This window comes from Apodemus sylvaticus, chromosome 11 (genome assembly GCF_947179515.1).
Source record: "Apodemus sylvaticus chromosome 11, mApoSyl1.1, whole genome shotgun sequence".
Lineage (NCBI taxonomy): Eukaryota > Metazoa > Chordata > Mammalia > Rodentia > Muridae > Apodemus > Apodemus sylvaticus.
This window is the reverse complement of record NC_067482.1, coordinates 28,960,705-28,987,049: the sequence shown is the minus strand read 5'-3', so window position 1 is coordinate 28,987,049 and position 26,345 is coordinate 28,960,705. Positions and strand designations below refer to the sequence as shown.

Sequence of the window (26,345 nt, the reverse complement as noted above, 5' to 3'; positions counted from 1 at the left end):
ATGTATTATTCAAAATTCTTAGAACTAAGTTTTATATTTCATATATTTATTTATAGATATAGGAATATTTTCATATGCTTAATGAGCTATCTTGGGGGATGGGCTCTAGGTTCTAACATAAAATTCATTATGCATTACCCCTCTTTTGTACACATAGTATTATGATAATTTTGTGTAGTACTCTCTTTAGGCTGTGTCCTAATGGTAAACTATCACATTGATTGTGGTATGAAATTTCCCCCTTTTTGGTGTCATGAAATGCTCAAAATATTTTGGAACTTGAAACCTTTTAAATTTGGAATTTCATATTGATGCTGATTAACCAACCTGTAATACATTCTTCAGTAAATATCTTTACTTTGAAAATTACTTTTTAGATATTTTATTGTTTTATACTCCATATCTGAAAATTTTGAAAATGCAATTTAATCATTAGGGCTGAATGAAAGAATTTAAAATAAAGAACCAATTTGTACAAGATTGATAGATTCAAGTATGATGAATCTGATAACAGTGCCATCAATATTTTTTTAAATTTTTTTATGTAAATCTGGGCAAACATTTAGAAAGAGACATGCACAACAGTCCAGTTTGACAAACTGACATAAAGTTTTAGTGTCCTAAATATACAGTGAACGTCTTTTGCAGGATCCCACACTGTCTAGGGATGTAAAAAACAGTTACATGTCTAATTCAAAAATATTCAGTGCTCTCTATTAGATGAGTTGGTTGAATAGAGTAATTGTGTTGAGCTTTACCAATTCACTGTATGTATAGTTGTAGTTTTGTTTTTCTTTTCTATTTTGTTTTATGTTTTCTTGATGTGATTGCCTGAACTCCACTTGAAAGTGGAGTCTGGAGGATCAAGGGCTCAAGGTCATCCTCAGCTACAGTCAGGTTGAGGCCAGCCTGAGTAGCCTGAGGGTCATAACAAAAAAGAAAGCAGAGCAAAGCGAAGCAAAGCAAAACAAAAAACAAAAAAACAAAAAAACAAAAAAAGCAGAAACAAAGAAAAAAAAAACAACAATACCAAAGAGTGTTTAGAATGGCCTAAAGAGAATTCGATTGTAGGTATAGACTCATCAAAATTGTGATTTAGGCAGTACTTCATCTTGATTATCTGTACTGTGGTATTAGATGATAGTGTAAAGAGTATCATCTAACATAAACATAAATATTGAATCAATGAGCGTATAAAATTATTTTAAAATGTCATTCTCAATATTTAGAATAGCGTGAATTACAACTCTTATTTTTAAAAGCAATCTACACAAATGGTGAGAAGTGAAAATATTTACTCTAATACTAAGTAAATATTTTATTTGGGTAAAATAATTGTACAAACCAAGCCCCCTAAATCTGTATTTGCATACTAGCCTTAGAATATTAAAATGAATTTGTCCAGTAGAGAGAATTATTTCACGCAGGCTTGAGGCTGAATAGAAACTGGTAATAAATTTATAAGTAATGTCTTTCAGATTGCTAATTCATTTTGTTTGTGACGTCTCTGCTCATTAAAATGAAGAAGAGGAAAATATATTTAAGACACAAAGTAGAAGAACTGTTCAAGAAACTAACATGTGAATATCTTCATCACTTAACCCACTCTTTTTCTTTTTTTTTTCTTTTGTTGTGTTTTGCAGGTGTCTGACTTGGGATATCAGTGTTTATTTTTGAGGAATTTTTCTTTCTTTCTTTTTTTTTTTTTGTGTTTGGTTTGTAATCATTGATATTGGAATACCGAAGAGGAGCCAGAAGTCTCTTGGTTTGGTTTCACTTCAGACCGGCCATCCCTGAGGCATTCTCCCCTGAGAACACAGCCATGTGGTCTCCTCAGCTTCTCATCCTCACGATGCTTTTCGCCCCTTTGGTTCATGGTAAGTTCTGTTGACTTCTCAGAGTCCCATTCCCTCACAACAGGTCCTTTCTTTGAAACCTTCCCTTTGAGATGGTGTAGCCTTTTCTTACCTTATGTTCATATCAGTAAGTATCAAAATATATACTCTGAGCTATACATTTACAGCTTTCCAGTAGGAGTTCTTAAAGACACCATTGAAATCCAAAAACAACCTAAAAGATTTGTCTACTTTTGTTTTTTCATTTTAAATAGAGCTCCTGCATATTATATGCTTTAATTTACTAAGATACAGAAAAAATGACCTGGGTCATTAATAACACACTTTAGTATATATTTAGTTTCATTTTTTTTTACTCAAAACCATTTTTATTTAGGAAAATGAGCATTAGGGAGAGAGCAGAATTTACATTCCCATAAGAAGCAATCCTTTGTTTTTAATTTGGTGTTTATCACCATATACAACCTTTAATACACAAAATTCAAACTGTGATCTCTGGCTAAAAACATGATTCATTACACACCTTCTTAAATATAAAATGAACAATATGTCAACTTTTATAAAAAGGTAATTTTACAGAAAATACTGGTTAAACTCATGATAGACTATACTCCATTGTTCATGTAGAGTTCCTGATAGTTACCTCACTATGAGAATTAAGAAAATATGTACCTTTAAATTTTTTTCTAGATTATGTATTTATTCCACACGGGAAGATAACGTACATTTGTCCAACCTACAATTTGATATTTATGGAATTTCACTAGAAGTTTCATATAGGTCCCCCCTTTTACAGTGTAAAGTTTTTGTGTTACGTTAAAGTGAAGGTGTTAATCTCTCTATAGTTTCCTGTTTCTTACAGCAAAGTTAAAGGACACGGGTTTATGTGGGTTTGCTTAGTGGGTATCCCAATACTGTAAGGTAGTGAGCCCCTAAAAAGAATTTTCATCTTCATTAGCTACTTGGGGTTTTTAACTGGTCCGTTGAAATCCCTGGTCCTAAACTGGAGCACATGTTGCATGCTGTCTGTGTAAACAGGATAAAATAACTTCTGTATTTTTTGAAGTGTTCCTCTAATGTTATTGCATTCGGTATAGTCAGCTCTAACAAGTCTCTAAAAGACAGAAATAGCTTTTGACTTGTAAAATTTTCAGAGAAACACCTGTTTTAAAGGAGACTTATCAATCATTTATTGATGCTTTCTTAATCTGGGTACTGATGCAGCTCTTATACAGTCTTAACATTTGGTGATAAATATTAACAAAAAAGTCATTTAAAATCAGATTCTTTTTCTAATTATCCACACATATAAAGCCATTTAGATTACACTTTTAATTTAAAAATCAAAAATATGTATTACATCATTTTGAGGATTAAATAAACAACACATATAAAGTATCCAACCTTCACAGAACAAGTCTTCATACAAGTCTTCAATTCCCTTTAACATCATGCCTGACGTACAATTTATTTTTATTTTAGAAATTGCATCAGTGTGGAATTAGCTGATCATGAGAGATGATTCCTTTAATGTTGATATTCAGAAAGAATTATAATTTTATGTATATTAATATAATAAATACATATCCAGAAAGTCCCTGTAAAACTACTGTGTTAGAGGTTGGTTAGAATAGCCGAAATAGTGATGTAAGGGACGTCATCATTTCATAATCAATATTTTTAATTTTCTAAAACATATAACTCATGCATACTATTTATCCCTAACCATGGAAAAGTCATAGATCAAAACTCTTTGTTTTAGGGCCTATTATCTGATTGAATACTTAGGCAAACAAACCCACACACTTATACACACAGACACACACACACACACACACATACAGAGAGAGAGAGGGAGAGAGACAGAGACAGAGAGGGAGAGAGACAGAGACAGAGAAACAGAGAAGCAGAGAGATGGAGAGAGAGAGGCAGAAACAGATACAAAGAGATAAGAGACAGGCAGACAGAGAAAAGATACCAGAAACTCGGAGCAGTAAACACCTTTAAAAATTGTTAGTATATACTTAATTTATGTTTGTACTAAGAACCAAATTTGTCTTATTTTATATTTAGACTACCTAATTCACCTTAATGTTGTTTATCCATTGCAGCCCAAGTAATATTGAGGTTTTCCAAGGATAAGTTTATCTTTTCTATTTTTATTCTTTTAGATTATGTGATGCCCTTTCTAACTTTGCAGAAAAGAAAGGGCTTTAATGATCAGTTTTGATATCCAGATTGCTCACAAGAGAAATGCACTACTGATTAGAGCTCAAATATAATAGAACAGAAATTATTAGTGTTCCTGCCAGTCTGGGCTCAATGAAATACTGCATGATTTGAACCATCAAATGGTAGAACTAAAATGTATGCCTAGTGCTTCTATGACCGCAAACATAAGATTATTTAGTTCAGGTCTTCCTCAAAACACTTCCTTGGCTTTGTTGCCATAACCTGTTGTTATCATCATCATTTGTTATAAATTTTATATATATAAGGAAGTGCTGAGTGGCAAAGGAGCTCTACTGGTGTTAACAACAAGAAGGAAAGTCTGAACGAGGATCCTCTTCATTGGCACAGGTCCTACTGTCAGCTGAACCCAATTTCAATCAAGGCAGCCCTCATAACATACAATATCTTGGAAATTCCAGAGCAAGTGAGACAGGCATTTTAATCAGCTGCCTGTCTGTTCTGAGAGCAGACTGATTAGGTTTTTAAAGTCAGAAATAAATGTTGAAAAAAAAAATCAGCTCTGCCACTTGTTCTGTTACCTGTCTCAGCAGACTAGTTGATATCAATTATCATATAAAGGTTGCGCGCTCCATGCTAACGATACAGAGATAGAGACATACAGATTTGTATGTCTGCCATTCAGGAGGTTTAGAGTACCTTAAAAATCTGTAAACCTAGTTTTCATCTAAAAGACGAAAATTCTTGCAGGACTATATTTAGCAACAGATAAATAATAAGTGTAGAACTACCAGTGTAGTGGTAGATACTTCATATATCTTCCATCATTTTTCTATGCCTTACTTACCTTGATGTCAATCTAAACTCATAAGCAGTAAGCAAGCAATGGGCAAAATTATCCTTGCCATTACTCCGAGTCTCAGGAAAACAATCAAATAACAAACAAGAAACTTATTTCAATCGTGGGACTCAAGGTTTGTATGAATTTCTAAAATACACATAAAACTATTATACTATTATTATCAGATAAAAATATTACCAACGTGTAGTGATACATATATCATTTCTTGAATTAGTGGCAAATAATTGTCAATAGGTTACTCTTATTTGATCTGCACTTAAATAAGTTAGGAACTAAGATAAAAGACTAATCCTTATAATTTTGATCTTAGTTTAATAATCTTCCCAATGCTCCACATTGTCTGACCAATGTTTTCACCAGGAGATGAAAATAATCAGTGCATACACATTATACATGCTTCTGTGCATGCAGCTGTAAATAGGAAGTGTCTCTGCTTATATGTTATCCGTCCACAGTCTGTGTCTCCGTGCACCTCTGTATTTCTCCTTTTCTGTTTTCCATGATTTTCCTCTTCCTCAAGAGCCATCAGACATATAACTGCAAGACTGAAAGAAGTTGAAAAGTGATGTAAAGTTCTTGGCTTTTCAAGAGTTGCATCAAAATAAGTCTACTTTGTATCATTTTATAGGTAAAGTCTAGAGAAAGGAAAGTTGGAGAATCAAAACTAGCAGTAATGTTGGGGGCTGGGGCTTCTTCGGCGTGAGAATGGACCAGGGCATTGCGCATACTCACTGCACCTCTAGGTCTTTATTGATCTGGATAGGCATAGAAATAGTCATGGTATAAACCTTCCATCATTTTCCTATGCTTATTTATCATGAAGTCAATGAAGTGTGCACCAGCTCCCCAGATCTTTACAGTGTGCTTTTAGACAGAGTATGAATTGCACAGAAATTTGCAATCCCTTTGTCACGGGTTTTCCAGTGACATAGATTACAGGACTGCACCACCACCCCTAGCTGCTGGGACTCCTGATTGATACAGCACATCAAAGTTTAATGGCAGACCCTAAAGGAGGCTATCCTGTCCTGGGCTGCACCTACTTTCAAGTGCCAGTGGTTTGGGGTTTTAAAAGGGTGCTGTGGTGCTAAGATATTTTAGCTACTCGTCAAATTATTCAGACTTTCCTTATAATTATACTGACTCACCACCAAGAAGATGGAAAATGTAATCAATCAGCATAGCATGATGAAAGGGAAATTGTATTTTATAGCATCTTCAAAGAGAGAGAAAGGGATTTCAAAGCTTTAGATGTACCTTATGCATGTTTTTCTCCTGCACGTCTATTTATTATTGTTTACCATGAAATCTCTAGTTATATATTTATGGATTTTATAGGCTATTATGTTACATGATGTCTAAGTTACTTATAATAACCAGAGCCACTGTGTATATATTTATGTTTTTATATATTTTATTTATATTAAGATAAATTTTATAGGTGTATGCTAGTTAATATCATAGTGCTTCTATTAATTTATACATTTTAAATTACTTTAATAGTACCAATATGACAAGTCCAAATTACATTTTCCTACATATTTGCCTTACATTTTTCTCTATGAAGGTATGTCTTGTTTGGTGAAGGTGGCAGGTTGACTTCAGAGTTCTATTCCACTTTGCTATTTTTAGAAGTTAATCGTCCTTGAAATATTTATGTTGCCAGCACAGGTGATTTGTAAGAGTAGCAAAAGTACTTTATAGTCAAATCCACTGTACACAAAAATGCATGCCATGATATTGGTATGTGAGGGCAATGCTAATACATCCAATATAATCTGTATTAGCCATTTTAAAAAGAATTTTAAAATGTAAACATTACTATACTTTTTATAATACCAAAGTGTTAAATATTGGTATGATCCTAACGCCATGTTTTGTTTATAGCAGTTTACTTAAAACTTCCTATGTGAAGTTTCACAACTGAAAAAAACTTCACATTTGCATTTGTACCTGGGACTATGTTTTATGTGTTTTTTTTTTGTGGTGAAAATCTATCAGGAATGTGTACAAGAGTAAAATAGCACGTTCTTAAATTCAACTCTTAGATGTTATGACAGCTTTGTGGGATTGAAATATATCTTATTTTAGTATCTCTTAGGCTCCGGGTGGAAATTGACTGCAATTGGGTATATAATGTTGATTAAATTATAAAATATTTCAATACATAATCGTCATTTGTTCCCTCTTCTTTAGGCTTGTATTCCCTTTTCTTATTGAGTATTTGGATGCTGCTCATATTTGCGATCTTATGTTAGCAGTCATATTACACATCACATACCTTTATGATTGGCAAAGTATCTCTTAGCAGCCAATCAAAGAGTTCGTATTCAATTGCAACAGTGCCCTGGTTTGAAATGAGACCATTTGGATAACTATGTAATCATTCATACGGAGGCAACATTCAAAAGAAGAAGGAATTTGTTCTACTTTTTCCAGGATTTTTAACTAATAAATCAAGGTTAAACTTTATATTTCACTTTTAAATGCATTTCTATTTTACTTACTCTGTTTTAATTGAAATTTTGTCAAAGTGCTAGAAATAGTAGTTTGCGGGGTTGCATGTTTATTTGTTTGTATTTTTCTTTCAAAGGAAACCTATTGAAAATATGAAGTGTTTTGTCAGGTAAGCTAGTCTAGTTGAGAATCTATGAAAAATACATTAGTGGCAGTTTCAGAGTAATCAAAGGTCTCCACACAAAAACAGGAATAATAACTTTTGATTAGCTTTCTGTTTTATCTGTACATATTTTGTGTGAATATGAATGCCTTGAAGCTTCAGTTGAATATGATCAGCAACCTCCAAGACCATAGTGGTCACGTTATTTATTTGTTTGGCATTTTGAGGGTTGGGGTTGGTAGTAAATACAAAATCCTGTCCCTATACGTAACAATAAGTATTCTTAGGGGTTTGATATAGTTATGTATGGGTGAAAATATATTCAATTAGAATATTTGGTTTATATTGCTCATTTTAAATTAGCATTAAATCTTACACATTTGGTCTTATTTCAAAAATTAAAGTTATTCTATGAACTGAAGACAATATGACTTTTCAATTCATATCTTATGGATTAGTAATGAAGAACATAGTCACATTACTGTTATAACTAGCATTATAAAGATACATAGTTGTATATATTCCTTATACTATATACAATTTGAAAATTAAATAGTTATCATTTTATGGGCTAATGAATGCCTTAGAAAATTTGAAATACACGAAAACTACAGTTTTGCTCTGGTCACTACAATTTGTCTAAAATGGTTCACATATCTGGCCTGCTGTAATAACAAATAAAACCTAAGGAGTACAAAAGGTATATATTCAACATTACAATATTATTTTCTGCAGTGTAATTAAGTATTCAGAAAAGTCAGTATACTGCACTTGGGGCTAGAATGCAGTAGCTTGGAGGGTAGATTGCTTCCTAGTATACACAGAGCCTTGGGTTCAGGGCTAAAATCATGTAATACATGGAGTTGGTAGAATATGCCTGTAATCGCCACAGTCCAACAGTAAAGACAGAACAATCAGAAGCTCTAGGTAACCCACCACAGCTGCATAGTGAACTTGAGGCCAGCCTGTCCCCATCAGACCATGTAGCAAAGCAAACGATAGTGATGTGGAGGAGGAGTACAGTAAGTTTTCCTCAGAATTAATGGGAGCCCTTACTATTTTTATAACAAATACACAGAAACACACACACATACATGCACATGTAAACAGAAAAAATATTGTTATTGAAGAACTTTCACGATAGTAAAATTCAAGAACCCCAATGAATTTTGAATTCTTTTTGGAGACCTGTGAAGAAAAAAGCTTGAGTGGGGGCAAAATCATTAAATATTTCCAATCAATCTACCTAGATTTTTTTCTACCTAGATCTTTTGTAAGCTTAATTTCATATACAGTCATACATGAGCATATTTGGTTATAAACACAGCACAAATTATATCAGATATGTAAAATTTTAAGGAAAGAATAAATGAATAAACACACTGTGTTTACTGAATTTTGATGTATTTGCCTGCCTGTATACAAAGTACCTTTATAGGCAGAATATGGAGTAGTTAAAATAGAATCTGCAGAGTCAGTAGGTTTGTAAGTTGTAAACCTCAGATCCATAAAACTAAGCTAGATTCCCTTTGACTCATAAAGTTATGAATAGAACTAGAAAATCACATACCTAAGAACAGACTAATCAAATGAGACTCAAATTGAGAGCTGCAGGGACAATGATTTTCTTAGTTATTTAATATAAATTTCCTGAAATAATGTATATTTGAATTATCTCACTTTATCTCCATTAAAACAAAATCAAAATCAAAAACAAACGTCTTGGTTGAATCAGGCTATGAGTTTACTGCACTCCAAACTAATAACGGTTTTTAAAGAATAGCCTCAGGTCTGTGTGTCTTCGTGTGTGAGTGGTTGCCTCTGCTCTGGTGTGTTTGCTTGTTTTATTTATTCCATTTTAGATAGGGTCTCTAACTGGCAAGGGGCTCGCCAAGTAGGTTGCACAGACACCTCAGGGTCCCACGTGTCTCCACCTCCTTAGAGCTAAGATACAGTGATCAGCACAATCATTCCCACTTGGTTTGTAAGAATCTGCTCAGGTCTCCATGCACACAACAGTATGCAGTCTGCTGACCAAACCATTTCCCTCCTGCTAAGCATTCCAAGAATTTTCTGGAAGCCAGAATATCTATTTTCTCTCCCAATGGGTTAATCTTTCCCAGACTCTTCATATAAATTGCTTGTGATAATTCATGTCCTTTATGATTGTTTCCCCCCCAGCCCCTTCAAAGTTACTCATATTTAACATGTATAATTACCTAATTATTTTTATTTCATAATGATAGTCCACTGTAGGCATACACTATAGGCTTCAGGTCAGCTGGTGGAGATGTAAATCGTTTCCTTTCCTTGGCTGCTTCCTATCACGCTGCCTGAACATTCATGTAGCATGCTTTCTTTGGGTGTCTTTTCACTGCTCTCTGACATCTGTGTAGGAATGGAAATAGTGAGCCTTCTGATACTTCTGTCTAGCATTTTGAAGGACCACAGAACTCCTTAATGAAGGAGAGTAACAGGTCTACGCTTTCAGAGTTCAGGTGGCGTTTCTTGTCTGTGGGTCTTGCACAGTTCTTACTTAGCACATCTGGACAGTTGTCATCTGCATTTTGGTCATGTACACGACCTGCAACTGCTCCTCGTGTTTTCATTGCAAAAATAATTATTGATTTCTTAACTATAGGTTGGTTTTTCTCTATCATTAAATTATAAATGACATATTCTTTAAAAGAGAACACATGATGTTTCTATTATAGTATATACAAGTTTAATGTATATACTTTTTTAGACTGACTATTATGAGAGATTTTGCTCAAATAGAACCAATTGTGTCAAAACAATTATAATGTATTTTGAATTCTTCACATTTTTATGTCCTCCAATTTTACTTATGCAGTTGATTCATGAAGATTCATCATTTAAGGATACTCCTATGATGACAAAATTTAAGTAAGCAGTTATTGGGGAGTCTCATACTGGGAGATAGTACCTTGATTGTTATCCACTTTCCAATTCCTCTTTCCCAGGAAAATGTCGTAACAGTGTTTATCTCCATGTTCCCCAAAGTTTCTTCTTTTGCTAGAGAGTAAATGTTTCTCCTTCTTGATTTTCAAAATTGTGTCTTTTGTTAATTAGAATTTTAATTACCCATTTGTTTCTTTAATTTTTAATCTTTTCTTACAGTCCAGTCTTTATCCCCTTCAGTTCCTCCGTCTTACCATTCCTCATCCCATATCTCTCCACCCATTGAATTATATCCATCAAGTTAACAATTTCACAATGGAATACTACTCAGCAATTAAAAACAATGAATTCATGAAATTCTTAGGCAAATGGTTGGAACTGGAAATTATCATCCTAAGTGAGGTAACCCAATCACAAAAGAACACACTTGGAATACTGTCACTGATAAGTAGATATTAGCTCAGAAACTCTGAATATCCGAGACACAATTCACATATCAAATGACTCCCAAGAAGGAGGAAAGAGAGGTCCCTGGTCCTGAAAAATGCTCGTTCTAGCATTGTAGGGGAGCACCAGGACAGAGAAGTAAGAGGGGGTAGATAGGAGAATGGGCAGAGGGAAGAGGGCTTAGGGAACTTATTGGGAAGGGGGAAGCGGGAAAGGGAAAATCATGTTGAATGTAAACAAAAGAATATTGAAAATAAAAAATTATAAAAATAAAATAAAATAAAGTTAGCAATGTTATTTCCATAGACTTTTTCCCCCTCTACCATGTCTTGCAACCTATTGAATTCCTTCATGTTTCTGTGGCTGTGACTAATACCTGAGACATAAACTAGACAGGATGAAGGATTTATTTTAGCTCAGAAAATTCAAATCAAATTTGGTTGCATCCTTCGCTCTGGGTCCCAGTGAGACAGGATATCGAGACGGATCAAGTACACTGCTCTTGGCTCATGCATGATGGCAGTGAAGAAAAAGGAAGTGTAGGGGAGCCCAAGACAAAAAAAGAGAGAGAAACTGAAAGAACATAGACACACAGGGAGAGAGAAGCAGGGAAAATAAGCTCTAGTACCAACTGCTCCACCAATGTAAACCCTTTAACGTGTGATTCTGAGGCTGATACTACATGTTGAAATTGTAACAGTATCTCCTTCAGTGTATCTCAAGAAGATTATGCAAATTTATAGTTTTATGCTTTCCTACCAAAGCTAAATAACGTATTTAGTGTCCTTTTGTGTCACCTTGCACCTGTCGACGGACAAGTAAGCTAAGAGAGGGGATCCAGCAGGAAAACTGAGATTTGAACCTCAGGGTGGAAGGCGTTACAGGGCACTCATGATTTCAGCCAGTTGTGTTTACCATATAGGAAAAGCACTGCTTGGGAAGGAAGGAATTGGAACTAAAGATATTACATGTCTAACATAGGCTGGCTATGACTAGCTCCCTTCCTTTATGGAAAGGAATACATATGTATCCATGTAAAGATAATATGTAGCTAACAAATTCTGCCTGTAACTGCCTGCTTTCCGTTATGGGACCATGAAAGATGCCAGCCTATTTCCAAAATGCAGCTAGCACAAAGCCTGAAAATAAAGCTTATATATTGGCTAATCTATGCTGGTTTCATGTTGCAATGTGCAGTGTTTTGATGAGTCGTATCTGAAGCTCTCTAGCTTTAGACTTCTGGTTCAGATTCCAGTGTGCTCAACATACATTTTCCGAACCAGCTTAAATCACAGCACTATTATTTGTTAAAGGGGTAATTAGGACAACTCTGTTATAGTCTGAAGACTAAATAAAATGATGTATAGAAATGGCCTGACACACAACCTTATGCATTTAATCCTGAGAGAAAGAGCTCATTAAAAAATACCTTTAGGAATTAAAAGGAAAAACAAATGACTTGGAATGTAAGCAAAATTTAAAATGCAACACCATCCTGGGGTCACTTGCTTTCAACAGCATTTTTCAAAGACCGCATTGTATATTCTTAATCCCTGAATGTGACAATTTCTCTTAATTATGTGTCTACACATTTGCACACACATCAAGACCCTCATGTTCAAGACTCACCCACTGGACTGTAGCTAAGTCTTTAATGAGTTACTAATGAACATCTTAAGCTTGGATCAGCATTTGGAACAGTTCTAAAGAGTGTTGAAAAGCTATTCCGATTACAGAGCTGTGGCTTTTAATTAGACTGTAGTCCCAATACAAGTTCCTGTCTTCACTCTTCTTCCTATTTTGAGGACATTGAATAGCAAGTGGCAGCCTTGGTCTCGTTTTGATATCATTAGATATATATCAAATTAATACGGCTGAGTTCAATCAACCGATTGAGAGATCATTGAATTGATCAAATAAAAAGAAAACAATATGGAAAACATGACAGTGGTATTCTGCAGCGTTTCATTCTTTTTCTCTTGGACTTAGATGACTTTAAAACAGATTGATTTTGTTGTTGTATCAGAGAATAACAGATGACAGGAGGAAAAATGATTCAGATACGATTAAATCATGTAGGTGGAGAAAAAAAAACCAACTCCCGTACTTATAAAAAGAACACGCAGTCTGCTTTCACACGTTGCCAGTTCTCTCCGAGCTGTTAGAGGCACCACAGAAATAGCAGTTATAAATATTACCCAAATTAGATTAAGAGTACTCTTTACTGGAGTTCTCCTTATAAATCAACACTGGTGCTGTTTAACAGTCATGTTTTTTTGCTCCCCGTTTTCCCCTACTTCCAATAGTGAAGTTGGTGAGACCATGCAAAACTTAAGGCAAATGCTTTTATCCTGTAGGTAAAATGTGAAGCTGATATGCAGCTCTCCCTCCAGGAACCTTACACAATAACTTGAAAGAGGCATTTTAAATCCTTCACAAGAGCTGGTACTTGGAATAACTATGATAGGTCTGTTGTATAGGCTATGGATCTTTGGGAGCATTGCATTGAGCTCCTGCAACATATATATGAATCATCATATATATGATATGATATATATATGTATATATATACATATATATATATATGAATCAATTTGTGAATGTACCTCCAACATGATTTAATCGATCAGTATGACATTTGCACTTGTTAGCATACCTGTCGAGTTGTTGACTAGCATTTAGACATTCCTTTTGTGTTTTCAATGACAATGGGGGTGAATGAGATGCAGGTGGCAAAAATCTCTTGCTGCCCTAAGGCGAAAAAAACTAAACAACATGGTGACAATAGTATTCTTCTCAACTCTTCTTCAATAGATGCCCGTCTCGCTTAACTTAACAAAGAGAGGCAGAACTGACTAATAAGTCTGTGCCTGTGAATTTACACATTGTTTCTGCTCATGCTGCCCACACATCAACGCTTCATGGGCGGTGTGATTGAAGAAGAGTAGCCCATACCACAGTGGCCGAGAATTTTAAGGAAAGTTTGGGGCTTTTTTTGTTGTTGTTTGGTTTTGTTTTGTTTTGTTTTTTTAATAGCATTCTGAACACATAGCTTCCATAGCATTAAAAATTAATATTCCTGAAGAGGGTAGCAGATGACAGGAGTGAGGATTGTAGAAGAAAAAACATTCCAAAGCTTGAGGTTTTTTTTTTAACCATGAATCACAATCTGTTTGTGTTTTGTTTGCAAAAAGCAGGTGTTTTTAGTTGGAAAAGAAACATACATTTATAGTTAGATGCCATTCCTTTAATGAGTAAGATATGTAATAAGCATTTTTCCTTTAATTTGAATGAAAATAAATCTGTCTTTTGGAGAAAAGCCAAATTTGTAAATAAAAATTATTAACAGAACCTGCATACTTACTCCTGTTCACAAGGGTTTGAAGTTTGTATTGTAGCATTACAGTTTAGACAGCCAATATAAGTCCAATACAATACTCTCTTCTCTTGCATACTTATTGCATTAAAATGCAATAGAAAGCAAATTTTCAAAAATAGTTTCTAGACATTAGCTTCCAGCACTGCAAAATAATGGTGCCTTTAGCTTCATCTACAGAGAAGCTTATGACCTTGACACTAGAGTCCTGTCTTACATAGCTCTTGCAACTTATGTCATTTTCTTTCACCATCAAAAGCTAAGTTGTTGAGAAGGGTCAGGAAATGAGTCTGAAGGACAAATAGTTCGTTTTCCAACACAGGGTTGGAATATGTCTATATTGTATGGTATGATTCCATCTACAAAGAGAATCTAGCAAGTTACACAGGTATATACTCACTCAAGATTATTATAAAAGTTGCTTTATCTTACAACAGAGGGCAAGTCATCATCACTGAACTGTTTTCTTTAAGAATATAGAATTAAAACAGATTTTGTTCCATGTCCAAGGTTATATCCACTCAGGGTATCCGTATCAGATGGCAAAGTTAGAGCTTTTGAGACTACTTTTAGATATTTGTATGAGGCCTGTAGAGAAATTATGCAGCAATTACATACTCCTTAGAAAGAATGTGAGGAAAAGTTAACCTTTCTTATGGGTGATACTATGTTGCTAGTATCTATTCTAGCAACATAGTTCTAAACCTGAACATGTATCTTTCAGGTTTACAAGAGAAGACAAAACAAAGAAGCAAACAAACAAATGAACTCTTTTTTTCCCCCCAAAAGGAATGAAATCAAATTCTCCAGGGGGAGGAGAAAGGAAAATTCAAGATCAAAAACCCATTGCTCTTCCAACTACGTCATCCTATACTTTATTCAATTCAGTCAGTGATTTCTCGTTAGTTACATAGTACTGCTCAGACTAGCTCAGTGAATATTCTTAACAAGTTACTGAACCATTATGCTGTGCATAATGGTTAAAAAAAAAAAACAAACAAAAAAAGGATCAAACTCAACACTCTACAGATGCGATGATACGGTCAGAGGGTCAACTGAGGGGAAATTCAAGCCAAGATCTCACAATGCTTTCTTACATGCTTCTTTCTGAGGCAGTGTACGCCATGTTCATTCTTCCTTGCTTCATTCCCTAGACCTTTGAGGTCAACTAGAACCAAAACAATGAGAGCAGTGTTCTGAGGTTGAGCCAGCACATGATGGAAAGAGTAGAATTTATAATCAGAAACCTTCTAGTTTAGTTGCGGAAAGGAGCAGGGCTTTTTTTTTTCCCCCCTTGAACCACGAGGATCAAATTAATACATGATGAAAGGAAGTTTTGGAAGAAAACAGGAGAAAATATGAGGACTTTTGATGATGCTTTCAGATAGGTAGTGAACACCTGGAGGATTTGTGGGAACTAGAAACTAGTTTGCACTGAGAAGTTTGGAGAGTAGGGAGATTTCCTATAAGCCATAGTTTGAGGAAAGGGATTGAGGGGTAGAGAGGTCATACATAGGACTTCCAGTGATGAAGGACAAAGAGCATACGGGTTGCCATGAGAGCTTTATTAGCATACACTGTAAATTTGTAAATTCTATATGGCTCATACTTAAGTTACTAATAAAAGGACACTGTAAAGTACAGCCTAAAAACCTAGAAGCAAGCGATTCACATGAGGTATCCCTAGTGTGGGGAAACTGATCCACTTTGAACCCTAGTAGTCTCTCATATCTTACTGCTTTCGAACTCCCGAAAGTATCAAAACCATTGCTTCACAGCCAATTGTTTTACTCGGGCTACCACTCATGGTGATGATCAAAATTTGTTTAGAAGAAGCGACTAAACAGTTGGCTGTACTGAGGAGAAAAGAAAGCAGAGATGCTCACACTTCTTTGGAGTAAGAAATGGACATATGTTGAAATTTTTATTTGATTAAAATATTTTATATTGATTAAAAATATTTGAAATCATAATATAATTATATCATGTCCCCCTTCTCCTTTCCTCACTGCATACCCTCCCTGACACACTTCCTTGTTCTCTTTGAAAGTCATGGCAATTTTTTTCACTAATTGTTGTTAAATGCACATATACATTTGTGTGTATATATATAATCCTACATGTATACTATAAACTGCTCTGTGTGCATTATGTTGCTTGCATGCATTTTAAAAGTCAGTGCTGATTTATGAGCATGTATTACAATGAATTCTCATAGTTTCTGTTCATCATTCCCACTATCCATCCTTTCTTCCTTCTTCAGTCCCCTCTTCCTTATTGTTTTGGAAAAGATCCTTCCCATGTACTCTGATCTGGCTATGAATTTGCAGCCTTCCTGCAAATTCCTCCTCTCAATTGCTAGCATTACAGGATTGTACACCACAGTTCACTCTAGTGTTTATTTCAAGTGTATGTGCTCCATAGAATATAAAATTCCAACACTGCCTTCAAAACTATTTTATTTATTAATACTTACTTTTAATTTTCTTTCATTTCTTCTCATTTCTGCCCATATGCAAACAGCACCATGAAACTGTCATAGAAAGGCATCCTTTGATTGACAGGCTAAACATAGGCATGGCATAAATACTTTCACTGATCCACTGTGCTACACACTAATGATTGTCATATCTCCTCTAGCCAATTTTCTGGACACGATCCACTAGCAAGGCAGAAGGGAAATTCTTAAGTGGTGAAAGCATCTACCTAAGAAATGATAAATGACATAGATAAAGGAAGAAATCCGTGGCTTCTAATGAACACGAAGCCATTCAAACTTGAAAACCACAGATGCACCATTTTAAACCAATCACTCCTTATCAGATATGTGATGCTTTAATAATTAGAATGAAATTCATGTTTCTGTGAAGGTTACAAAAGAGAAAGCATGCTGCACTTCTCCTATTGCCTCTTCTAGAAGCAACATTATCTGGTAGCCATCTTGAAATTCTATATACAAACTATAACCTCAAATGCATATGTAGGAGGGGGGAGGCTAAAAGAGAAAATTGCTAAGAACCAAACCTGTTCATGCCACGTTAGCCATACTTTTCATTGCAACTTTGAAAAGTACCAGTTCTCTTTAAAAATCCACAGAAGAAGAAGAAAAAAGACACCAAGAATGTGATGGATGTCCCCAAGTATCCAAAGAGCACCTTGCTTCAAAGGCCAACTAGATTGTAATTTTTGTTTACGTATTTGTTTGTTTGATTGATTGATATTTACAGCTATGTGTAGAACTTAGAAGTGGTATATAAGTAGGTAGAGAGTCCTATATAGGTATTACCTTACTTGTCAGGAAGAATCTCTTCTTCAAATGCAAGAATGCCCCAGGGACAGCATATGCATCTAATTACAGCTTCTACCCATTAAAGCTGGTAGGATTTTAGCAAAGGTTATTGCTATGAGCTAAGGAATTTTAATAATATGAGCTAAGGAATTTTTCTACTTATAAGATTCCAGAGGATTGCCAGATCTTTAACTGACTGTGGTTATTTTGATAACTAAATTGTGCAGTAGTTCTGAGGAACACAAATGAGATGAATAGTTATACCTGAAGCATGTATATCCTTCCAAGTTCTGCAATACCTTAAGCGTAGTATGTGCGATATTTATTTTAAAGATGAAAGTTAAAATTTTGGCTGTGACCACCACTCTAAGGTGACTCCTAAGAGTGGTGACTTTAAGTAAGTGTGAACTATATTGCATCAAGCACACCAGAGTCCCATTTCCTCCAACTTAAGACTCATGTCATTTTAACTTCCTGTTATATATATTTTTTGTTCTTCAGACTCTGTTCATGAAATCATGCTCTTTCCTCAGGCCCACCTGCTCTTTGTGACCCCTGATTGCTTCCTGCTTAGCTCTGGACTATATTTTGTGTAGTTCATATAGAGAGGATGTTCATATAGATCCGGACCCAATCGGATTTGTCACCTTATGCTGATTCTATCACATGTGCATTTTAACAAGTGCAATGAACTGAGAGTTCTCCCTGTTTGCTGTAGAATAGGGGTTTGGGTTGGTTTGGTGGTGAATATTTGATCTCTACTTCAAAGGAAATCCTTGTGGTTTGTTTGTTGTATATCTTTCCGTCGTGTCATTTTCTTTCCTCACAATAATTTATCCTAGACAGGATCTTTACATATGACCATGACATACAGAACTCCACAGCTGGCTGTTCCTTACTCTCTAGCATCTGGGGCCATTCTCCTTGACTTCTCCAAACGCGGAGGGAGCTGAGCCTCCTCCTGAACAGTTCAAGGCAGTTCCACACAGCAGACCTCTGCCAGAGCCCCAAGTCCTTTTTACTTCTGATTTGTATGGCTTTTGTCATAGGATGGTAGGGTGTGGTTGTTGTTGTTGTTGTTGTTGTTGTTGTTGTTATTGCTATTGTAAGCTCAGATCTTATTTTTAAAAACTCACCCTTTGAGTTTTACCCCAATGAATGTCTTTCTTAAAGGTCCAAATACAGTCTTCCTCGTTTGCTGCACTTATATTTTCTGAGAACTGGCCATATCTATGTGGCACTTTTTTTTCTCTTCTTGGTGTGTATGCCTCGATGGCCCACTCTAGGCAAATGGTTCACCTGTGTACCCGTGCAGTCCGCTTTGTCCACCCCACTCTCCTATACATTAACATCAAGGAGGAGCCAACCTATGAAGAGGACGCCATATTTACCTGCCAAATGAATAAAATCAAACAAGTGCACATTCCCATCATTTCAAATGGGCTTGCGGGTTAACTTGGCATGGAACAAAATCTTTCACCGCCATTATGACAGAAGCTTGTAGCGTAACATACTATAGAGCATAATTTCACTAGTGTTTTAACGCAGAGTGGTTGTAAAGATGTTCAGAAACATGGATTTGTAGTTAATTCCACAAAATATACAAAGTTGGTTTCATTATCACGGGGATGGGATGGGAGGAATAGAGAAGGGCTTGTGACATCAAATTTATGCCAATGTGTGAAATATGCGAGCAAGCAATTATGCGGAGATTTTTATTTTCATAGATTCTTAAAGCAATTGAAACACGCTTTTTGATGTTTTCCATTTATGTAGCTGATAAGGATGGTGTTTGGACTGTTTTGGTGTATATTTTAATAATGGTATATCATCCTGGTTTAAATGTAAATCATTATTTTATATCAGTGTTAAAGTCATAAAATTTAGAATTTTCTATCAGGTGGACTTCCTGAATTCGTAATATTATATATTTATATTTTATATTAAAATTTATATTTTTTCTGTAAAGATTATATCATTTTATGTGTTGTAGTTACAGGACTATATTCTTAATTTGCAAGTAATGCATAACAAGGTATTAGAATACCACTATATGACCTTGTATTAGATGATTACACATTGTGCTTTTTCTTCATTGATTTTCTAAGATTTTCCTCACCGTTTAATGTCAGCCATATAGAATAACAAGATGTATTTAAAGAAGAACCTGTATTGGTTAAAAATGTATATATAGAGTATAGTGTTTGGCTTTGTAAATCATTAGCTTTCTATCGACAGGTAGATTTCATTATCTTTCTCATTAAGTGAAGTAATTACAGTTAGTGTAGAGAATTTTGCCTCTTGTTTGTCAATTCACCATAATGAAATCATGTACTTATGTAGCTCTGGTTTTCTTTACAGCATAAAATATATGATTGTTGTGTCAATTTTTTAAAAAAATATCATATGTGTATATATTTTTTATCATTGTTGTCCTGGTCTTCCATATTTATTCATTTATGTAATATGCAACATTTGTCAGTATAAATCACTGTGTATATAAGTGGCAAAATTGTGTGTATATCTTTTCCCATTAATGTCTGTCACAGCTCCTAATACAGTTCCTGTCAGAAATGTTAGCATAATGACCAGAAAACATATAAATAAATACAAAACAGCCATTTAACTCTGCACCAGAACAAAGCAAGATTAAACAGAAAAAAACAACAACAACAAAACCCCTTTATGTTGTCAAGCATTTTTAAGTAAAAACTGAGATTGTCAGCTAATCCCTAACTTCACACTTGGGTAGTTAGTGCCCATAAATTGTTTCCCAAAGCCCTGAGACTATTAACATATAGAGGACATTTGTATTTTGTAGGTTAGTAGCTTATTCAGTTTCTGTAATTGTGTTTAATTTCTGATCACGTGAAGAATGGGCTGAGTATTATTATTATTATTATTATTATTATTATTATTATGTAATAAAGATAGCGTTTGTAATCAACAGGACAGAAGAATTCATGCCTCAGCCCTGGGTTTGCCTGAGTGGGGCTTGGGGTGGCTGGTCCTAAGTCTGCAGTAGAGGCCCGCCTTGGGGGTGGCTTCTACTGGGCTCCTCTGAGGCCTGAATATGCAGGGGTCTGATGGTGCGCCCTGCGGTCCCCGCAGGTGGCAAGCACAGTGAGAGACATCCAGCCCTCGCTGCTCCACTGCGACATGCTGAGCGCAGCCCAGGAGGCGCTCTCCCTCCCAGACATCTTCTTCAGCAGCCAGCTGCAGAACGGTCTACTGCGCATCGAGGACAGGGGCCACGTGGAGCTGCCAGAGGAGTCCGCGGACCAGCTGCCCCGGGAGCACAGATTGCAGCCCAAGGTGCGGCCGGCCGGAGGGGGAAAGGGCTGGGGTGGCTGGGCAGGGACTGGTGGGAGGTTCAGTCTCAGGCAACTCTCCACATTTCTGTGCATACTACATTCTACATTGCTGGTGGCCTGTGTTTCCCGCAGGGCTAACCTTAACAGCTGATTTAGCAACGCATGCCAATTCAGCTTTAGAGCCACACTATCATTTTGAAATATTTTGTTTAAGATGTATGGCTAGGATGGCAGCTTGGGAAACTGATACACAGCTGTCATCCCGGCACTGTGGAGATGGGAGACTGAAGGGTTAGTGTCCAGGGCAAGCCTAAGCTATGGAGTGAATTTCCAGGCCAGCCTGGGCTACCCAAGACCCTATCGAAAAAGAAAAACCAAAACAAAGACACAAAGAAAAATTAAGGTTGAGTTAGCAATACTATTATGGCTTATTGCCGAAAGCTTCAAATTACCTTTGCAGCAAAACCTTGGACTAACTGTAAAAATTTCTAAGGTTAGGAAAGATGAGCATGAATGTTTCTGATCATCTAGTTTGGGAGGGAAAAGTCTCATCAATAGAACCTAACAAGGTTTTGAAAAGATTATGATTAAAGTATCTTGGTAAGAAATTATGCATAGTCAAAGCATAAAAACCTCACGGCAAGCTAATAATCTCATGAAAAAGTTGGAATGTACTAACGGTCTTGCTTCCCAGCTAGTAATGCTATTGAGTGGTGTCCAACTCTTGAAACTCCATTGAGGAGCATTATATAATGTTTCCACAAAATTAAATACCCTTTTCCCCAGTACTCTATACCATAAATTTTTTGGTTTGTTTTTTTTTTTTTCCTCACAAAACTCCATAGTTATAGGGAGTAGTCTTATCCCTATAATTTCATCTGGGGAACATAACATTCATATCTTTGTGTGAAATAATGTGAGAAAAACGGGTGAATATTTTGCCGAATTCTATGAATTTCAAGTTACCCTGTCTACCCTATAATTTTTTTTTTGAAGGGAAAAAAGAATGTAAGAAGTACAAAGGGGGAAGCACACATCACTGGATTGATTGTGACTTTTGACAGAGACCCATTGTGGCAAAATAAAAATGCTTTGCTTCAATGCAGGAATCAAGAGAGGGACATCATAAATCCATCTCGGGGGAGAGGGGGAGTTGGAGACAGAGCTTGGTGGTTCAGAGCACTGACTGCTCTTCCAGAGGTCCCGAGTTCAATTCCTAGCAATCACATAGTGGTTCACAACCATCTATAATGGGATCCAATGCCCTCTTCTGGTATACCTGAAGACAGCTACAGTGTAATCACATACATTGAATACTTACATACATACATACATACATACATGCATACTTGCATACTTGCATGCATAAGCCTTTAAAAAAATAAATCCATTTCAAGTTAAAAAGACCAGTGAAAGTTACACTCAATTCTTCAATCCTAGTGAGCACAGGAGGTAAGGACATGGAGATCACTGTGTTCATGGCGGCTTTGTGCCCCCAGCCACCCTCTTTACATCAGTGCGCTCCAGTCTACCCTTGCAAATCATCATTTCTTCTGTGGTAGTTGTGAGTGGGGGTGATGGCAGTGTTTTAAACCACACACTTCTAAAATGGAAAATGCATTTATAAGATACTTATATTGTATTCTATTTTAAACAATGGGGAAAGCAGAGGCACTGGACAGATCGCCCGGAAGCTCATAAATGGAGGTGCAGGCTGTGTGACACAAAGGCAGCTCAAAGAACCATATAAATCTGTTATGGTTGGGAAACGTTTGGAAAGTTGCTGTTCTGTGAAAGTAATTTTTCAGCGTGACAGCAAGACTGAAGGTCATTTGAGAATGTTTCTCACGAAAAGAGTAAAGAGGAATAAGTAAATATTACAGGGACATAATCCTTCCCCGAAGTGACGTGAGTACACACAGCTAGAGCACTTAGGTTGTATTAAAAAATATACTGAAGGAAGAGATTCATATGGTGTTGCACTCTTTAAGTTGAAAAGATATGCAGAATTTAAACAAGGAGATGTCAGGGAATTTATATTCCTTCTTTATCCCTTTATATTTCTCAAAGAAAGAGCAACAAGATCTTGGAGGATGAAGACGCTCTAAAAATATAACTCTCTGAAAACACCTTAAGTAATGAAGGCCAATATTAATGCGATCCATCTGTGCCTTAGAAATAAAATTCATACTGCCTTAAAAGTAACCTTTCTCTTAGTCTAGAAATAACCAAACAAATAAGTAAAAACACAACAAACCCAGCCGTGCCGACAGAACAATGATGTCTTTTCACATTTTTGAGATGACGTTTTGACGTTTGTCCTTGAATTTATTTGACATTTTAGAGTATATAGAAATGAAGAGGTAATGAGGGTTTGGATTCACAGAAACCAGGATTCACTGAATAGTAAAATGTGAGAGTGTGTGTGTGTGTGTGTGTGTGTGTGTGTGTGTATGTGTGTGTGTGTTTGTGTTGTGTGCGCACTTACACATTGGGGGAGAAAACTTCAAGTCAATCACAACCAAAATCCAGATCTTAAAATATTCCCTAGAAGAGAGAGGAAGCCTAACATGTTTTAAAATATTTTTGTTAATTCCTTTGGAAATTCAGACAATATATTTTGATAACATTCTCTTCCTACTATTTCCCTAATTCCCTGTATATGTTCTGCCACTTTCATACCCCCCAACTTTATTTTCTTTTTGAAATAGTTCATTCAGTCTAACTTATCCTGCTTATAATCTCCTGGGTATGGGACCATTCATCCACTGGGCTCAGTGTATCTACCAAGAGCCACACCCTCAGAGAACACTGATTGTTCCCCTCCCACAGAAGCATAAGCTATGCATAGCTCCTCCATTAATGGCAGAGGCATATGAACCCCTTCCTATTCCATGATAGACTGATGACTGGCTTTATCTTATGCAGGTCTTCTGTAGGCAGCCACAGGTGCTATGAATACAGTAGTCCTAAAGAAATATTTTATTCTGGTAATTTCTATTGGCTCCTCCAATCTTTCGGTCATCTCTTCCGTGGTGGTCTCTGAGTCTCAGGGATGGTAATACAGATGCCCAATATGTGGTTGAGTACTCACGGACATTTATTCTCTGCCTTTTGACTAGCTGTGCATTTTTATGTTAACTACCATTCACTGCACAGATAGACTTCTCTGAGGAGATCTGGGAACAGAAAGAATATGTGAGCCTAGAGATAGGAAGTTAGAGAGCAGTTTAATACTATGTCCGTTTAGCAAGATGATAGTGGTAGGCTCATTTTAAATCACTTTGTTGTTGTTGCTTTAATAGTAACCTTCTTGCAGATACATAAGAAAGTCACTAAGTATTTTCCATAGCTTCCTGCGCCCACCAAGGCCACATAGACTGTACTAAGTTAATACATGTTTTCTTTTGGAAAACAGCTAAAGCAATCCAGGGAAAAATATATATATATACTTAAAATTCTATCCTGAATCATTTTAAAGCCTATTTTTCATCCCTCAGGAGTCAAATGATTTTTGTTGCTGTTGTTGTTGTTGTTTTGTTTTGCCTCTTGTTTTTGACTTTTTAATACAATTATGCTTATACATTATTTCAGTCCTTTTGGAGAATGACATAAAGCTGTAACATATCTGGATTTTTTCCTCATTCTTTCATGTAAGTGTTTACAAGTGGCAATGCTTCCAGTATAGTGATAAACAAAGATAAATCTCCACTTAATAGTTAGAACTATTGTACATGAAAATCGAATTGTCTATAGACTTAATACTACTTCATTCATTTTTTGCACTTTATTTTTCATATACAATATTTGGAGTACAGACTTCCGATGGATACTATATCAAGAGTCAGCAACACAAAGATAGAGAAATCCTTGAATTTGATGTCTCTGTGAGTCTTCAGTCTCTTTGACAGAAGGAGTGTTTGCTTTTGGACAGGCCTTTCCTGTTTATACCCAAACATGGGAAGATCCCCAAATAAGTGATACTTAAACCAATGTGTGTGTGTGTGTGTGTGCATTTGACAACTAATAATCTTACCTTCAAAAAGACTTCTTTTGTTCATTTTTTTTGTATTGTCATCTCTGATGCTAATCTTTTCCTCTCAGCTGCAGAACCAACAAACCTTCTCCTGTCTTTTGCCTTCTTGTCACTTAATTCAAGTCCCCATAGAGTCTAGTCAGTATTCCCTGTCTACTGACTCTAGTTGCCAATACTTCTTTGGACATGGCAAGCAATTAAGTGCTGAGTGTAGAGTGCAGTGGGGAAGGAGAAGGGACTACCTACTTTGGCTTGCTGAGTCAGAGATTATGCTCCTGAATATGAAATGGTGTCTACAATGACTTCTGACAGACAAGTATAGCACAGAGATAAAGGAAGACACTAATAGACATGCAAAGGTGAAGTTCAGTGTTGTTGGAGCATCGAGTGCAGATGATAGATAGCTTGCTAACATTCTAAAAATGATCCAGAGAAAATGAGCAAGGATTGGATCAGACAAAAACAGGAGTTTACATTATAAAGAATTTAGCATTTTTCAGGTGGCAATGAGGAAAAATTGTGGACATTGAATGAATTAAACAAGGAATGGTACATTAAGAACAAAGACTCAGTGAAGCAGTATTCGGCAAAACCAGAACGGGGAAGTGGTAAGGGGTGGGTGGGAGGACAGGGGAAGAGAAAGGGGCTTATGGGACTTTCGGGGAGTGGGGGGCTAGAAAAGGGGAAATCATTTGAAATGTAAATAAAAATTATATCGAATAAAAAAAAAGAAAAAAAAAGAACTAAAAAAAAAAAAAAAGAACAAAGACAAACAACAACAAAGTAAAACAAAGCAATAGAGCCGTCAAGACAAGATGGAGAGTTACAATGACTCAGAGGAAATATGAGTTACTTGTGTTGGTGGTTCTGACTCCGGGAAGGAAAGTCCAAAGAGACAATTTCCACAACTACGGGGAAGGGGAGGAGGGTGTAGTTTAGTGCATAGCATCCAAGAAGCCCTGAGAGCTTTGTTAGCTCCCATGAGACCTGAAACAGTGACAATGAGGCCCAGGCAATATGATTTAAAGATTCACTGTGTACGTAAGTCAGAGAAACCACAAAGAAGACAAAGACAACTTCTGGTTTAAACTGTTAAATATGAGCAGGTCTCCATCTTCCTGAGATAAGGGTGACAACCGTAGAAGGTAATATTAGTAAGAATTGCTAAGTAAGCATGAGAGCATTGCTGACCAAAGTCATTTTCATTAAACATCTAAGAATATCAGTATTATGGTTTAATAGCATTGTTTTGGCCAGGAATGATAAGATATCTAAAAACACAAGAACATCTGTGATGATTTCATTCAGTTCTTCCTTTACTCCCCTGTAATGCCTGGCAGAGATACAAGGGAGATGAGATTAGGTCTACATTTTGAACTTTTCTATCTTCTCTTTGATATATTTAGTATCTGGTTGGTAGTTTTGTTGTTTTG

At 36.0% G+C, this 26,345-nt stretch overlaps 1 protein-coding gene across 1 annotated transcript in view; it reads left to right on the top strand.

Moving 5' to 3' along the window:
- The first annotated feature begins 1,649 nt into the window (after positions 1–1,649).
- Adgrl3 (adhesion G protein-coupled receptor L3) overlaps positions 1,650–26,345 on the top strand; it is a 465,758-nt gene continuing 441,062 nt past the window's right edge. The window contains exons 1-2 of the mRNA XM_052199002.1: positions 1,650–1,877; positions 20,674–20,877. Coding sequence (XP_052054962.1) covers positions 1,823–1,877; positions 20,674–20,877 — 259 coding nt within the window. The 5' untranslated portion in view covers positions 1,650–1,822. The remainder of the gene's footprint in view (positions 1,878–20,673; positions 20,878–26,345) is intronic.